The 16,765-nt window shown below is 40.8% G+C and overlaps 1 protein-coding gene across 6 annotated transcripts in view; it reads right to left on the bottom strand.

Annotated features, from left to right (window-relative positions):
* Positions 1–16,765, bottom strand: part of DOCK3 (dedicator of cytokinesis 3) — a 581,779-nt gene that overhangs the window by 53,846 nt on the left and 511,168 nt on the right. For 5 of the 6 annotated variants that reach the window (XM_032868163.1, XM_032868164.1, XM_032868166.1 and 2 more), the window contains exons 25-28: positions 16,194–16,321; positions 13,623–13,769; positions 11,584–11,682; positions 702–796 (exon numbers count right to left, since the gene is read on the bottom strand). In XM_032868163.1, coding sequence (XP_032724054.1) covers positions 702–796; positions 11,584–11,682; positions 13,623–13,769; positions 16,194–16,321 — 469 coding nt within the window. The remainder of the gene's footprint in view (positions 1–701; positions 797–11,583; positions 11,683–13,622; positions 13,770–16,193; positions 16,322–16,765) is intronic. The other variant, XM_032868165.1, reaches the window with a different exon arrangement.

The raw sequence follows: 16,765 nt of genomic DNA, 5'->3' as shown, positions 1-16,765 counted from the left end.
AGGCTAGACTGTGGAGGCCAAGTGGAAGGGGACTTTTCCCAAGTAGAGGGAGACCACATAAGCCAGCATCTTACTACCTGCAATCATCTGGTTTGCCAATTAGAAGCACAGGCTAGAAATATGAATGGAACAGACTATCTGGGGGTAGACTAAAAGTGAATTCTGTCGCTAGAGTCAGAAGTGGTCAGAGCTTTACAGCCAGGTCTGGGGTGGGTAATTAGCACTAGCTGTGGGAAGCAGGCAGTGTCTGGCAGGCAACAGAAATCAAATCAAGAGGAGGACTTGGGAAAACTGCCTGAAACTAGAGAGCCAAAGAGGCCAGTGGTGCATGGAACAGGCCTCCCTCAAGGAGGAATTTTCTCTGGGTATTATTATTTTACATCCTTTACATTCCTTTTCTATCCTTACCATGACATCTCTGCCAGTCACTTAAGACTCCATTTTGGACTATCTTCAACACTTTCTTCATCTTGAACTTATGGTAAATGGTCAAATCCTGCTGATTGTGCCTCCAAATATTTTTCAAATTTATCCTATCTTCTCTGTCACCATGGCCTTGGCCAGGATCTCTGTCTTGCTTTCTCCCTCTGCCACACACACACACACACACACACACTCTCTCTCTCTCTCTCTCCCTGTCTCTCTCTCCTTAGTCTGAGAATAGCTCTGATGATGCTTATGCAGGGCCCGTCCACACTCACTTGCTTGTAAGAAGTCTCATCACCATCCAGTCCCGTGGGAAGACACTCATCTTCATCAGGTTCCGGAACACACAGAAAATCTTTAGCAGGAATTCCTGATCCAGGAGGAAAATCTGATGTGAGACACCAGCACTACCACTACAGCATGCCTTTCCTTAACAGGGCTCTCCTGACCTCTAGACCATGAGAATGGATGACATTAGTGGGTTAGATTCCAGTTCATTTTGTGAGTTATTTTCTTTTGGAGGCCTGTATGAAAGTGAGATCTAGGCACTCTCTCAGGTCAGGTGGGAACAGATCCAAACTGGGTAGAATACAGACAGCTCTGGACCCTGAGCCTAGTGCCTAAAGCCCAAAGCATGGGGAAGGCTGCAGTCCAGCAGAACTGGTATCCAATTGGGCCTGTGGGTCACATTATTTGGGTCATGGCCCTTGAACACTGGACTATAAGAACCTGCTTTTTGGGGAGTGCTTGGGTGGCTTGGTTTGTTAAGTGTCCAATTCTTGATTTTGGCTTAGGTCATGATCTCAAGGTCTTGAGATCAAGCTCCATGCTGTACATGGTTTCTGCTTCTCCCTCTTCCTCTGCCCTGGCTCACATGCTCTCTTTCTCTCTAAAATAAATAAATCAAATCTTAAAAAGCTGCTTTCTTGAATGTTAAGAACACATTGAAAGGAGGGGCGTCTGGGTGGCTCAGTTGGTTAAGCTCTGCCTTCGGCTCGGGTCATGATCCCAGAGCCCTGGAATTGAGCCCCACATCGGGTTCCCTGATCAGCAGGGAGCCTGCCTCTCCCTCTCCTTCGACCTGCTATTCCCCCTGCTTGTGCTCTCTCTCTTTCTCTGTCAAATAAATAAATAAGATCTTTAAAAAAATGTAACACATTGACAGGAGAAGCATTTTAGGAATGGCAGAGTAAAGACCTTCAAAATGTGCTCCTCTATGAAAATAATGAGAACACTGACAAAGCAGGTCAAGCAAAGACTGGCAACAATCCAAGGAGTGTTATTCAAGAAAAATGCTTGAATCTCAATAGAACAGTGAACTTTGTTGCACTTTGGCTCGTACAGTGAACTTTGTTGCACTTTGGCTCGTTCCATTCCCATCCCATTCCTCTTTCTACTTCCATGGTATATCCTTGAAAACAAGCTACTGTAGAACCACAGTGGTAGTGAATTCCTGGAAAGTGCCACCCTCCACCCCCAACAGCTACTTTTTATCTGTTCTGCAGGAACCTGGGAACTCCCCATTCAGAGGGCTTATCTGATCAGACCCAGAGCTCACTCAATGAGAAGAGCCTTTTACCTAGGGCATATATGGGGGAAAAAAATCAGCCATAATAATTTAAAATCCCAGCTGCTTGAAGCAGCCATATCATTAGGGCATCAAAAAAATTTCCAAAAGACTTAAAAGAAAAATCTGGGGAATGAAATATCTATAGGGGACTTTGAAAAGCTCTGACATATTCCTGGGAACCTAGAAGTCCACACACATGTTCAGGGCTATACATATTCCCAGGAAAGACCTGAGAAGCTTAATTTCTCACTCTGGCTGACTTTGAGGCTCTATGTGAAGCAGGAAGTGAAGACTAAGGCAGTAATGTAAACTGTTGGAGCACAGAAAGTGAGTCCCAACACACACATACAAGTATTTAGCAAAGTATTAAAGACTTACAGACTTAAGGCATTTAAGGAAATTTCTGTCTGGCTATTAGCTGACCACTAAGCTAACTGAATGAAGACCTCAGTGGCTGTACATAACAAAGAACACAGACATTCAAGAATTAGTCCAAGAAAGTCACTAAATAAGCTAGCAAACAAATATCAACATCAACAACAAAACAAAAAAAAGCAACAACAACCACCCCTGGGATGTGGTGGGGGATCTGATTTTGAGAGTTACCACATTATTTAAATTATCTAGTTTTTAACAAAAAAAATATATAATACACAAAATTAAACATGAAAGTATGACCCATACACAGGAAAAAAAGAAGTGAACAGAAACTTTACCTGAGGTAGCTCAAATGTTGGACTTACTAGGAAAAGCCTTTAAATCAGCTGTTATAAATATATTCACAGAACTAAAGGAAACCATGCTTAAAGAATTAAAGGAAAGTACAAGAACAGTATCTCACCAAATAGAGAATATCAATAAAATAGATAGAAATTATTTTAAAAGCATCAAATAGAAATTTTAGAATTTGAAAGTACCATAACTGAAATATAAATTTTGCTAGATGGGCTCATCAGAAGATTTGAATTGACAGAGGAAGGAATCAGCAAATTTAAAAGGTATGTCAATTGAGGTTATCCAGAGGAACAGGAAGAAAATGAAGAAAAACAGAGCATGTGGGATACCATTAATTATGAAAACATACAAGTAAGAGGAGTGTCAAGAGAGATGGGAGAAAAAGAGGAAGAGATTTTAAATAAATATTTGAAGAAATATTTTAAAAATTTCCCAAATTTGATGAAAAAACCCTTTAATCTACACATCCAAATAGCTCAATGAACTCAAACAGGATAAAAATCAAAGAAATTTATATACAGACATATCATAGTCAAAACGTCAAATGCCAAAAACAAGAGAGAATCTTGAAAGCAAGAAGAGAAAAAAATTTTATCATGTACAAATGATTCTCAATAATAAGAGGTAACTTACAAGCAGATATGGTGGAGACAAGGATGCAGTGGAATGACAAATTCAAAGAACTGAAATAATGTCAACTAAGAGTCTTAAGTCTAGCAAAACTATCATTCAAAAATGAAGAAGAAATTAAAATTCTCAGATAAAAAAAAAAAGCTGTGAGAATTTGTTATTAGTAGAACTGCCCTAAAAGAAATACTAAAGGGAGTCTTTCAGACTTAACTAAAAGGATACTAGACAGTAACTTGAATCCATATGAAGAAATAAAAATCACTAGGAAGATAAAGGTGAATATAAAAGGTAGTATATATGTTAAGTTTGTAACTCTTTTCCTATTTGATTTACAAGGCAATTACATAAAGCAATAATTATAAAACTATATTGATGAGATTATAATGCATAAATATGTAATTTATATGACAGTAACAGCAAAAAAAGAAGAAAGGATTGGAGCTTTATTGGAATGAAGTTTTTGTATACTATTAAAGTGAAACTGGTAGAATTGAGATGTTAACCAGGGCAACCAATAAGAAAATAGCTTTAAAAATATACCAAAACAGTGGTGCCTGGGTGGCTCAGTGGGTTAAGTCTCTGCCTTTGGCTCAGGTCATGATCTCAGGGTCCTGGGATTGAGTCCCGCATCAGGCTCTCTGCTCAGAGCCCTGCATCAGGCTCTCTGCTCAGCAGGGAGCCTGCTTCCCCCTCTCTTTTTGACTGCCTCTCTGCCTACTTGTGATCTCTGTCTGTCAAATAAAAAAAATATATATCAAAACAAACAAAAAAGGAATTAAAATTACACAGTAAAAATATTTAACATAAAAGAACCAGAAATGAAGGAACAGAGGAACAGAGAAGATATAAGACAGATATAAAACAAATAGCAAAATGTAAATGTATATCCTAACTTATTGTAATTACAGTAAATGTAAATGGATTAAATATTCTAATCAAAAGGCAGAGATGGGGAAATGGATAAAAAATAAACATGATCTGGGGCGCCTGGGTGGCTCAGTGGGTTAAAGCCTCTGCCTTCAGCTCAGGTCATGATCCCAGGGTCCTGGGATCGAGCCCCACATCGGGCTCTCTGCTCAGCAGGGAGCCTGCTTTCTCCTCTCTCTCTGCCTGCCTCTCTGCCTACTTGTGATCTCTGTCTGTCAAATAAATAAATAAAATCTAAAAAAAAAATAAAAAAATAAACATGATCTAATTATACATGGTCTACAAGACACGTACTTTAGATTCAAAGACATAAATACCTCAAAAGAAAAAGGATAGGAAATATATACAATAAAATGGATATATACACAAAATAGAACTGGTGTGGCTATGTTAATATTAAACCATATAGACTTTAACATAAATTGTCATTAGAGACCAAAAAGGGAAATTTTATAATGACAAAAGAGCCAATATGTCTGAAAGAATTATTATAGACCACTCCATCCAACAATAAGCAGAATACACATGGAAGGATATATGCATTTCTTCTCTAGGACAGATCATATGTTAGTCTATAAAGAAAGACTCACTATATTTAAAAGAACTGAAATCATATAAAGCATGTTCTCCAACCTCTATAGGAGTTAGAAATGAATGACACAACAAAATTTGGGAAAGTAGGGGCGGGCGCCTGGGTGTCTCAGTGGTTTAAGCCTCTGCCTTCGGCTCAGGTCATGATCTCAGAATCCTGGGATCGAGCCCCACATCGGGCTCTCTGCTCAGCAGGGAGCCTGCTTCCCCCCTCTCTCTCTGCCTGCCTCTCTGCCTACTTGTGATCTCTGTCTGTCAAATAAATAAATAAAATCTTTAAAAAAATTTTGGGAAAGTAAAAAAAAAATGTGAATTAAACATTACACTCTCAAATAACCAATGGGTCAAAGAAGAAAGCACAAGTGAAACAGGAATACTTTGAGATGAATAAAAATTAAAACACATCAAATCAAAACCTATGGGATGAAGCTAAAACTTATAGCTCTAGTGTCTATATTAAGAAGATAAAGGTCTCAAATAATAACTTACCTTATGCCTTAAGAAACTAGAGAAAGAAGAGCAAACTAAACATAAAGCAAGCAGAAGGAAGGGAATAATAAGTGAAACAGAGAATAGAAAAATAGAGGAAAAAATGAAACCAAAATTTGGTTCTTTGAAAATATCAACAAAATTGCCACACCAAGAAAATAAAAAAGAAAAAAAAAGAAGACTCAATTATTAAAATTAAGGATGAAAGAAGCCATTACCAATGTTAGAGAACTAGAAAGGATTATAGGGGACTACTATAAACAAATGTATGCCAGCAAATTATATAACTTAGATGAAATGGACAAACTCTAAGAAAGATACAAACAACCAAAATTCATTTAAAATCAAACAAAATCTGAACAGACTTATCATAAGCAAAGGGATCAAATTAATAATTTAAAACCTTCAGACAAAGAAAAGTGGAGGACCAGATGGCTTCACTAGTGAATTCCACCAAATATTTTAACTAGAATTAGTACTAATATTTGTCTTTTTTATTATATCCACTCTCAGTGTGAAGTAGTATCTTTTTTTTCCTTAAATATTTTTATTTATTTATTTATTTATTTGACAGACAGAGATCACAAGTAGGCAGAGAGGCAGGCAGGAGAGAGAGAGGAGGAAGCAGGCTCCCTGTGGAGCAGAGAGCCCGATGTGGGGCTCGATCCCAGGACCCTAGGATCATGACCTGAGCCGGAGGCAGAGGCTTTAACCCACTAAGCCACCCAGGCACCCCAGTGTGAAGTAGTATCTTATTGTGATTTTCATTTACATTTCCCTACTGACTAATGACATTGAACATCTTTTCACGTGTGTTTTGGCTATTTATGTACCTTCTTTGGGGAAATGTCTATTAGAATACTTTGCCCATTTTAAAGATTTTATTTTATTTTATTTTATTTGACAGAGAGACAGATCACAAGTAGGCAGAGAGGCAGGCAGAAAGAGAGAGGGAAGCAGACTCCCTGTTGAGCAGAGAGCCCGATATGGGGCTCCATCCCAGGACCCTGAGATCATGACCTGAGCTGAAGGCAGAGGCTTAACCCACTGAGCCACCCAGGCGCTCCTACTTTGCCCATTTTAAAATCGAGTTACCTTTTCAGTCTTGAGTTGTAAGAGTTATTTATGTATTTTACATACAAGCTCTTTATTAGATATATGATTTGCCAATATTTTCTTCCATTCTGTGGGCTTTCACTTTCTTGTTGGCATCCTTTGAAATACAGAAGTTTTTAAAATTTAAATTATCCAACTTAGAGTACATGATTAGTTTCAGATGTAGTCTTCAGTAATCTATCAGGTGCGTGTAACACCCAGTGGCCATCACATCATGTGCCTCCTTAATGCCCATCACCCGATTACCCTGTCCCCTACATACCTCTCCTTCAGCAACCCTCAGTTTCTTTCCTAGAATTAAGAGTCTCTCACATGGTTTTTCTCCATCTCTGATGACTTCCCATTCAGTTCAAATACTTAAGTTTTTAATTTTGATGAAGTCTAACATCTATTTTTTCTTCTGTTGCTTGTGCTTTGGTGTCATAACTAAGAAATCACTGCTAAACCAAGGGACATAAAGATATACTCCTGTTTCTGTCCAAGAGGTTTATAGTTTAGCTCTTACATTTAGGTCTACAATTTTTTTCACTTTTTTTTTATATGGTATGAGGTAGGTAGATATCTAGTTGTCCAGAACTATTTGCTGGAAAGACTTCTTTACTCTTTGTATTGTCTTGACAATGTTATTGAAATTCAGTTGACTGTAAATAGAAAGGTTTATTTGTAGACTCCAAATCCAATTCCATCGGTCTTTATATCTATCTTTACACAAATAACCAATTCTGATTACTGTTATTTTGTTGTAACTTTTGAAACTGGTGAGTATGAATCCTCCAATTTTCCTTTATTTTCCAAGATTGTTTGGCTATTCTGAGTCATTTTCTTTCCCTTGTGAATTATTGATCAGATTGTCAATGTCTGCAAAAAGGCAGCTGAAACTATGAGAGGTCTTGTATCAAACCTGTAGATCACTTTGTGAAGTACTATCCTCTTAATGATGTAAGTGTTCCAATCTATGAACATGGAGTGTCTTTCCACTTATTTTGGTCTGCTTTAATCTCTTCTCCTAATTATTTTATGTGTTTTTATACTATTATAAATGGAAACATTCTCTTAATTTCATTTTTGAATTGTTCATTGCTAAGACATAGAATTGATTTTTGTGTATTAGTTATGTATCCTGCAACTTTGCTGAACTTGTTTATTACTTCTGATAGTGTTTTTATGGATGTCTTGGGATTTTCTGGATACAAAATCATGCCATCTGAGGATTGAGAGAGTTTTACTTCTTCTTTTCCAAACTTGTGCCCAATTGCTCCAGCTAGATCCTCCAATATAATGAATATAAGTGGTTAGAGCAGATGCCTTTCTCTTGTTTCTGACTTAAAGAGGAAAACATTCAGTCTTTTGTTACTAAGTATGATGTTAGCTGTGGGTTTTTCATATTTTGCCCTTTATCAAGTCTGAAGAAATTTCCTTCTATTTCTAGTCTGTTGAACGATTTTATCATGAAAGTTTGGTGGATTCTGTTTTAGTCCTTTATTCTATTTAATGGTGTATTATGTTGATTACCATATGTTAAGGGAACCTTGCATTTCTGGGATCAATCCCATGAGATCATGGTGTATACTTCTTTTAGTATGTTCCTGGATTCAGTTTGCTAGTATGCTGTTAAAGACTTCTACACTTTTATTTATAAGGGATGTTTGTCTACGGTTGGCTTTTCTTGTGATGTCTGCCTTTGGTTTTCATGTCAGGGTAATACTGACCTCATAAAATGAGTTGAGAAGTGTTCCTGGCTCTTCCATTTTTTTATAAGAGTTTGTGAAGGATTGGTATTAATTCTTCTTTAAAAATTTGGGGTGCCTGGGTGGCTCAGTGGGTTAAGCCTCTGCCTTTGGCTTGGGTTGTGATCTCAGGGTCCTGGGACTGAGCCCCACATCAGGCTCTCTGCTTGACAGGGAGCCTGCTTCCCCCTGCCCCCCAGCCTCTACCTGCCTCTCTGCCCACTTGTGATCTCTATCAAATAGATAAATAAAATCTTAAAAATAAATAAATAAAACAAAATAAGGATGGTCTGTATCATGTGTGCAGATCTTTCAGTAACATTTAAAAAAAATTGGTGCAATGCACCAATTAAGCCATCTGGTCTTCGGCTTTTCCTTGTGGGAAGTTATAAATTATTAACTTGATCTCGTTATTTTGTGATATCCTTTAAGATGGATATAATCAGAGACACTGAATTGTACATTTTAAAAGTGTATATTTTATGGTATGCAAATTACATCTCAATAATGCTGCCATAAAAAAAGAAAAAATGTGACGAACTCTATATTTGGTGTGGTGGACTGCATATGTTCCCTCAGGTCTGTTTCAGCTCAAATCCTCTAAAATGACAGTCAAGAAATACATATGCCCACAGAGACAAAGGAAACAGGAAAAAAGAACACAGTGATCAGAAGAGGTGAATATCTTTTGAAAGCTTTTGTGGTAACTGACTTAATATACTTGAGAAAGACGACAGCCAAGAGCCTTTGGAAGGAACAGCAACAGGAAGCAAGAATCTCAGAAACTATAGGCATCACCAGGTACTTCTGTAGGACTGGGATATGAAGGCTAAAAACAGGAAGATTGACTTACAGACTCCCTAAGATCTCTTCTGCCATCTCATGTCCCTAGGTGACCAGGCTTACCCCATCCTGTCAGAAGACTGAGGACTGCTCTCTCATGCAGTTATTCGCTGAGGATCTGTTTTCAAGGATACAGCAACAGTTAAGGGCTGAGATGCCAAAATGAAAACAGGCATTGAGAGAAATTTCACCTGCTGAACTGGGAGGTTCCCAGTCCCTTTTTGCTATTTGGTTCCCAAAATATTGGTGGGCTACTCCATTCCTAGGAAGGGATAAGGATTCTTGTCTCAGGAAATAGACAAATCCTAGAGAGCAGACCAGTAGATACAGGAATTAGAGGAGTTAGAGGATATTCTGACCAAAGAGTCAGACCCCCTTCAGTCAGCTACAGGGAAGCCTGCTGAAGACAAGCCCCCCACCCCCCCGACACATAGAGCTTCTCATTAGCACCAGAGCACCTCACTTTTAGACACAGACTGACATCCAAAAGTCTCTACATATAGGAGAAAAGTCTCTAACATGAAAGTTAGAGACTGAAACAAATAAAAAGAAGACAAGTTCCCAGGGAAAAAAAAAGTGACCTGACAGTATCTGACAGATTTGACCTTGAAGAAAGCTGGAAGAAGAGGTTTATTACAGAGAGGGAGTAGGTAATCCTAGCCAGATTTGAAAACCAAAAGAAAGCAAAAAACAAGTGATTAACAAAAGAGGCAAATAATTCCAAGAACAAACAAAAAGTTTTATAAGAAAGGAAGTGTAACAGCCTAGCAGTTGGCTCACCATAGTACTACTAGCAGTAATAAAGAAGAGTACATTACTGATTTAAACAAAAATGTATGTGAACTATACTGGAAGAATGAGAGGAAAGATGTGTGTGTGTATGTGAGAGGAGAGTCACCCTCATTTTCCATGGGAAGAAGAAAATAGATAATAACTACCAGCGAAAATTTAAAATGGCAGTAGAAGCTTAAAGAACAGCAGAAGAGTTCAAAGTGACTGCTTTTGGGGAATAGAAACTAGACATGGGTCAGGTCGAACCAGGGAACCACCATTTTACGTTATAAGCTTTGTAATGTGCTTTGGCTCTTAAGATTATGTATATATATATACACTGTATATTAACTACACTGAAATTAAAAATTTAAAAACCCTTAAAGTTCTGGGTATAGTGCCTGCACATAGCAGGCTTTCAATAAATGAATAAAAAATTTAAAATTAGAAAATGTGTACATATTGCTGTTATAAAAATAAAATTTTAATTAAAAAGAGAATGATGTCAGCCTGGGCTTCTGACTACGAACCAGTTAGTAGGACACACAAAGGATGAAAATTATCTAGAATAGCCAACCCTGGATTTTCAGGCTCTACACCCCAGCTCAAGTACTGCTTTGGTCTTTGGCTAACTTTTGGTTCCCTTCAAGGGCTATCAATCCACCCCCTTGTGCCCCCAAGAAGATAGGCTGACCTTACTGCAACGAGTTAATGACAACAATCTGCAGAGACCCATGCCTGTGGAAAGGCAGGCAAGATCAGATACTAGAAAGTGACACCTAAGGGAACCTGGGTGGCTCAGTTGGTTAAGCAACTGCCTTTGGCTCAGGTCATGATCCTGGAGTCCCAGGATTGAGTCCCACATCGGGCTCCCTGCTCCGTGGGGAGTCTGCTTCTCCTGCTGACCTCTCTCCTCTCATGCTCTCTCTATTTCTCTGTCTCTCAAATAAATAAATAAAATCTTAAAAAAAAAGAAAGTGACACCTAATACTAACTGATACAATACGATTAATAAAGGTCATTACAAATAAAAAACAGTACAATGCATTACTATGAAATGCAAATGACTTGGTTCTGAATGGAGGCAGAGCATACAACTAAAATTTGCAATAGTTTGTTTATCCAGGGATGAACTGAGTAGCACATTCTAAGGCAAAGACACAAGCCCCAGCAGTTCATCAGCAGCTAATACCACATGGAGCTTGGGAATGCTCTTCTATCATGTGGCTCATGGGCCCATTTCTCTGCATTATCTGCCCTAGGGGGTCTGGATCCAGAATCTGGTAGCCAATGGGCAGTGCTCACTTCTGCATTCTACAGGTCACTTGCAGAAATAATTTCAATGAAGAAAAATTGTCACCATAATTATAATTATAGTTATTAAACAGTGAAGCCTGACTTGCAAGGACAAAATATAAGGTGGTTATTGAGTTCATCAGAAAGGGAAGAGTTTTTGTTTGTGGACAATTACTATGGCCTAGAGCAGCCTCCCATAGAGGCACATGGTCATAGGGTTGCTATCAGTCAGGGAAAACCTGCCAGTGTTACTGGGGTCTGTCTGTATAAGAACACTGCTGGCTTTCAGCTTCTGGGAGCCATACTCTCATAGCTGTAAAGTGGGTCTGGTGAACCCTTCGTCCTAGGCAGAACTGGTCACTTGCACTCAGGCCCTGGCAGGGGAAAAGGCCCTGGGCTGTCTCAGCTGCATGCCTCCTGTTCTGGATGAAAAGTCAGTTTTGAGGTAGATTTGTTGCCCACCTTGAGTTCATCTTTGCTCTGGAAGTTGTCCAGGAGGTGCTGGTAGTGGGTGTCACACATCTGGCGGAGCAGCGAGAGAAGGCAGGACACGTACTCACCCTAGGGACCAACCAAAAAACAAAACAAAACAAACCACAAAACACTCAGCACAGCTAATCACATGGGCTTTGGTTTCCCCAATCCACAGAGGGCAAGGAGAGAAGGAAGGGTCTGAGATGGCCCCAATGATCATGAAAGGGAAGATGAGAACTCTGGCCTTGAGAATGAGTTTTCTTTTCTGCTAAGGGAGGCCTGAAGGGCTTGGGAGTTTTAATGAGACCTTAGCAGCATGGGGTTAATGAAAAACCTTAACTTGTAACAAAGAAGTACTGCAAAGTAAGACAGATAGTCTAGTTTTTTTCCTAGGAAATTTCTGGCTACACAGTCCTTTGTCACTATATGTTACCAGGCCACGATACTGAAGTCTAAAGGGGTTCCTCAGAACAGGGTTCTTGGCGTTTTCTGGGCAGAATTGGGGCTCTTCCATTGTGCTGGGTTGGAGCAGCTCTTCTGTGAGGATTTCTTGGGCCCTCCCAGAGCTTACATGTGGTTACTGGACAGGAGGATGGAGACTGGTCAACATAACTTTCTGGAAAGCAAAGGAGTCAAAACTAATCTTTATGAGAAGGCAAGTTGTGGGCTTTAAGATACATAAAAATTTAAGGATTAAAAAATGAGTCATTAAAATTTCTTCAAATTCCAGCTGTGGTAAAATGGAAGAAAATCTTGTTTTAAGGACTTCAAAAGACTTTTTACCATCTTATGGCAATTTTTGGCATGGAGCAGCTGGCCAAATGTTTTTAAACTCATGGAAATCTGACAGTAGTTTTTTTTGTCTCTCAGAGCATTTCTAGACACATAAAATCATTATGCACATGTGTATGCAGAACACATCCATGTATATGACCTCAGTTTTATGCAGAAAATGGGCACAATAAGCCATAATTTATATATCTGTTATGAGGATTGGAGGAATGAATGTACTTGAGGCTTTTCAGTGGAAAAGTCCAGCTCATAAAGATGTGCTCGGTAAATTATGCAGTTATTACCTTCTTCATTACATCTGTGTGATTTAGCATCACTATGTGAGTATTTGTAAAGTGCACAGAGCAGGGTTAGGTGCATGGCAAGCACTGTGCGGTTGTTGGAGAGAGGGTCAGGTTACCAGGACCTAGGAGGGTATGCACGTCTTCACCTGCCCTCAATAGGCGCCCCCAAGGGAACAAACATTCCTTCTAAGCCCAGTGCCTCAGAACACATGCCTGTTCTCTGCTGTCCCTGCTCCCCCTAGCTTGCTGGAGCTTGGCTTGCTCCCACAGAGGATTTACTTCAAAGAAGTCACTGCAGCCTCCCATCTGCCAACGGGAAGATTCCATGCAATCTGCTTACTGAGTTCTAGCATCCGGGTTAGCAAGTCCACTCCGGGTAGAGGAGTGGCGGCTGTCTCTCTGCCCCTCCTGAGAGGCTTCCCCAGGCTGTTTCTCTTCTAATTGTCCAGTAATGCCAGTGCAAGTCTACCTCATCACAGTTTTCCTGATGCTAGACATTTCGATATAAACACTGTGGACAAAAACACCTAATCTGTAGACCCCATCAAATTCTAAGGAAATTATTCTGTTGGGCAGCACATCATTTAGGAGAGCCTGCTCCTCGAAGGAAAAGTCTATTTTTTCACCTTCAATCTCTTACTATGTCTCTGCTTCATTCTACATAATGGAAAATGAGTTGGCATAAAGGCAGTGGCCGACAGAGACAGTGTGCAGGAAAAGAGGAGACAAAGCATTCCCTGCAGCTGCCCTAGGGTAGACTTCAGGGACTAGGAACCTAGAGCTTTCTGAGTGGCCATGGGAACCAGGTGGGAGAGGGGAAGGGGGCAGCATGCCAACAACCATGCAGGAAGGCTGGTGGAGATGAGGGTGGTGCGACGAGGAGGTGGGGTTGGTGTGGAGGAGCCCCAGGTTAGAAAAGAAAGCAAGAAAACCTGAATGTTAGTTACTAACAGTGATCTCGGCTGTGCACTGCGGGCACCGCTGCCCTCTTACCGCCTCCTGAGCGTGCGATTTGCTCATGATGGTGAGCAGAGTCTGCAAGAGCACATCCAAGAGGCTCTCCACCATCATTTCTACCTCCTCCATGACATCTGCCTCCTAGATGGAGCAGCGAGAGAGCACACCGTTAGCACCAGGCCAGGCTGTCAATGTCACGCAGCCGGCAGCATTTACTAAGTCAGCGACGTCAGGAGTGGTCTTCTCACTGGCTTCGTAACACTGAGCTCCGGTCTCACTAGCATGCAGTGTCAGGGAACCTGAGACAAGGGCTCTGAGGGGAGGGGGGTACAGACCTGCCTCTGTTGTCCTGGTATGTGGTGGCTGGGGGCCTTCACCTAACCCAGCACCACCTAACACCCATTGTTAACCTCAGGTAGATTCAATACAATATACAGGGCAAAAGCGAGGGTCCTGAGTTACATGTTTTCTTTGGTTTCCCTAGAAAAGTCAGGAGAAAGCACAACGCTGCTGACGAACACTCTGAGAAAATGGGAAAGTATTCATGCCACAGGGTGTGGTGGTAGCACGTTCACTATTGCTGAGGCACAATGGCTAATGCTCAAACAAGTATCTCAGTCTTTAAGAGGATGGTTCTCTCCTCAGGGCTTTCTCCTTAGGTGAGGTCAAGCTTTGCTGGCCCAGCTGCTGCTCAGCATGGCTGCATCTCACTTCCAGCTCCTCAGCATTCTTGCACGCGTTCCCTGGTCCACCTGCAGGACTCTGGTCTCAAACGTCTATCTGGGGCACCCTCACAAGAACAACAGGGTCTACCTCCTCACTCAGCTCTGTTTTCAGCCACCACACTGTGAATCTAGGAAGTCTGTGCTATACTTTTACAGACCTCTCACCCTGAATCTCAAATCTTGTAGCCTGATTTATCTCACAGAGAGTCCCATTACCCCTTCTCTAGCCTCTTTATATTATTATTGGTATAAATGTCCATCCGTCCATCCATCCACCAATTCATTATTCATTAAGCATTTGCCATGTACCAGTCGCTGTTTGTGAACCTGAGTATACAGAGGTGAACAAGAAAGATAGTATCTCTACTCTACTCTACTCTACTCTCATGGAGCTTAAGTTCCACCCCCAACCCATACATTCAAGGTCATCATACTGTGCCTCATTCCACATGAAAAATCTGAGCAGCTCCTGGGGCCAAAGTCCTCCTTTTCATCTGCTGAAGTGATTTTAACACTCTTACCTAGGATGTCTCTCTGACTAGTTGTAAGCAACTAATTGCACCCAACTCTCTAGCTCCACAAAAACAACCGGACCTTCAGGTTTTTACCTGTTTCCATTCCTCTTCCATTCTTCTCCTTCCCTTCATTTTTCTCTTCAATTTCTCTCCTTCCTTTAGCAATAAGCCTCCCACCTCAAGTCTGACCTTGGGTTCCTAATAGACCTTATGTGTCTAGTGTTGCCTCTCTGAGGCCTGGTGGGAAGGAGAGCTGCCAAGACTTGCCTGGAGCCAAGAGCAAACAACAGGGCCACTACAACCACCACAAGCACTCTGCCAACTGAGGCCCCTGTTGCCAGATGGTACTTTAAGTTTGGACACCAGAGCACCCTATTGGGTCCCTACATCCTGCTCAAACCAACCACATTTTTTTTTTCCCCCAGGACCTCTCCTGCTCTATATGGATAGCCTAACCTCACACATTCTTATCACCTGGCTACTGGCCTTCATTTTAAATGTGGCTGAAATTTTATTCTCCAGAAATTTGATCTGTTTAATAAGATATTGTAATAAAAAACTCATTCTTGCTCTTGATCTCTTTCTTTACACTTTCTTATAGTTTATATATTTTCTCTAATATGCATTTCTTCTATTATATAAAATAAATATCATTAAAATAAATTCCTACCCTTATTCATGCCAGTTACACGTCTTTCCTTCCTCCCCACTCCCCGCCCCTCACCACCAACAGATCCCTTTTTAAAAGAAAAAGTAAAGAGGAAAGAAAGTAGTCAAAAGCATTACTAGTTGAAACCTCATCTTTAAAGTATAATTCTCCCATCCCATGAGGCTCAGAGCTCTTGTGGGCAACAGTTATCTCTCGTACATCCTGACCTCATCTGGCATGGTATAGGAATGCCATATGGGTGGAATCAAGCTGCCAGGAAGCTGACAGAAAAGTCTGAATGAGCAAGCTGCCTCTCAGCCTGGGCCTGCCTCCCTGTGCTCGTGCCTGAGTATCCTCAGAACACTCCCAAGAACACAGGATTAATACCTTTTGATAGAAATAGAACATGGCACAGGATTGGGCTTTCTGGTGTTAGAAATAACTACAATTCTAGATGGGCTTATGGGAGCACAACTTTTTAAAATAGCAAAACTGTGTTGTGTGGAGAAGCCTGCTGGGCATACACAGGCCTCCATTCACTTGGGCACCTTCCTGTCACTGATGAAAGCTTCTGTGACTGAGAAATGTACAAAGTGATCTTTGTTGGCCTGCCTCTGGCTAAAGCAATACAAACGGGCAGAGCTGAGGCAGGTTGAAGCGGGCGTGGGGCCACTACCAGAGAGCTGGTCTTGACGATGGAGAAGATGCTGCCAAGAATCCCTGAGCAGATGAGCAGCTCTTTCTGCTGCCTCAGGTGAAGGTGAATATGATGGAGAACCACAGGAAGCAGGATGCGGCGGGACTCTGAGGGAGAAAACACAAAGGTGAAGAAGCCCTTCAGAGGAGTACGAACTACTTCCGGAAGCCAGTGGCACTGTGGGACTTCCCTGGTCTCAAAGCAAGAGGGTGTGAACCCAATGCCAAACCTGGTGCCTAGCTGGAGGTCACTTCCTTCCCTTATGGGGGCCTAAAAGCCCACTTCCTAGACATTATAAGACATCCCACAGCATTATCCTTCCATCTCTCTTTCCTTCTTTCTTATTTTAAGCCTAATATCTATGGCATTTTGTGCAGGATGAACTTTAGGGGATTACTTCCAAATGAAATGTCTTTAATGATTAGCTTCCAAATTAAAAGCATAGCTTCCAGTGAAAATCCCATTTAAATGACACACCTAGTTCTATGAACTACTCTGAATGAACCTGTAGACTTGATGTGGATTATAAATGGCCACTCTTTATGATGCTC

This window comes from Lontra canadensis, unplaced genomic scaffold (assembly GCF_010015895.1).
Source record: "Lontra canadensis isolate GAN:19392208 unplaced genomic scaffold, GSC_riverotter_1.0 scaffold35, whole genome shotgun sequence".
Taxonomy (NCBI): domain Eukaryota; kingdom Metazoa; phylum Chordata; class Mammalia; order Carnivora; family Mustelidae; genus Lontra; species Lontra canadensis.
This window is presented reverse-complemented; position numbering and strand designations above follow the sequence as displayed.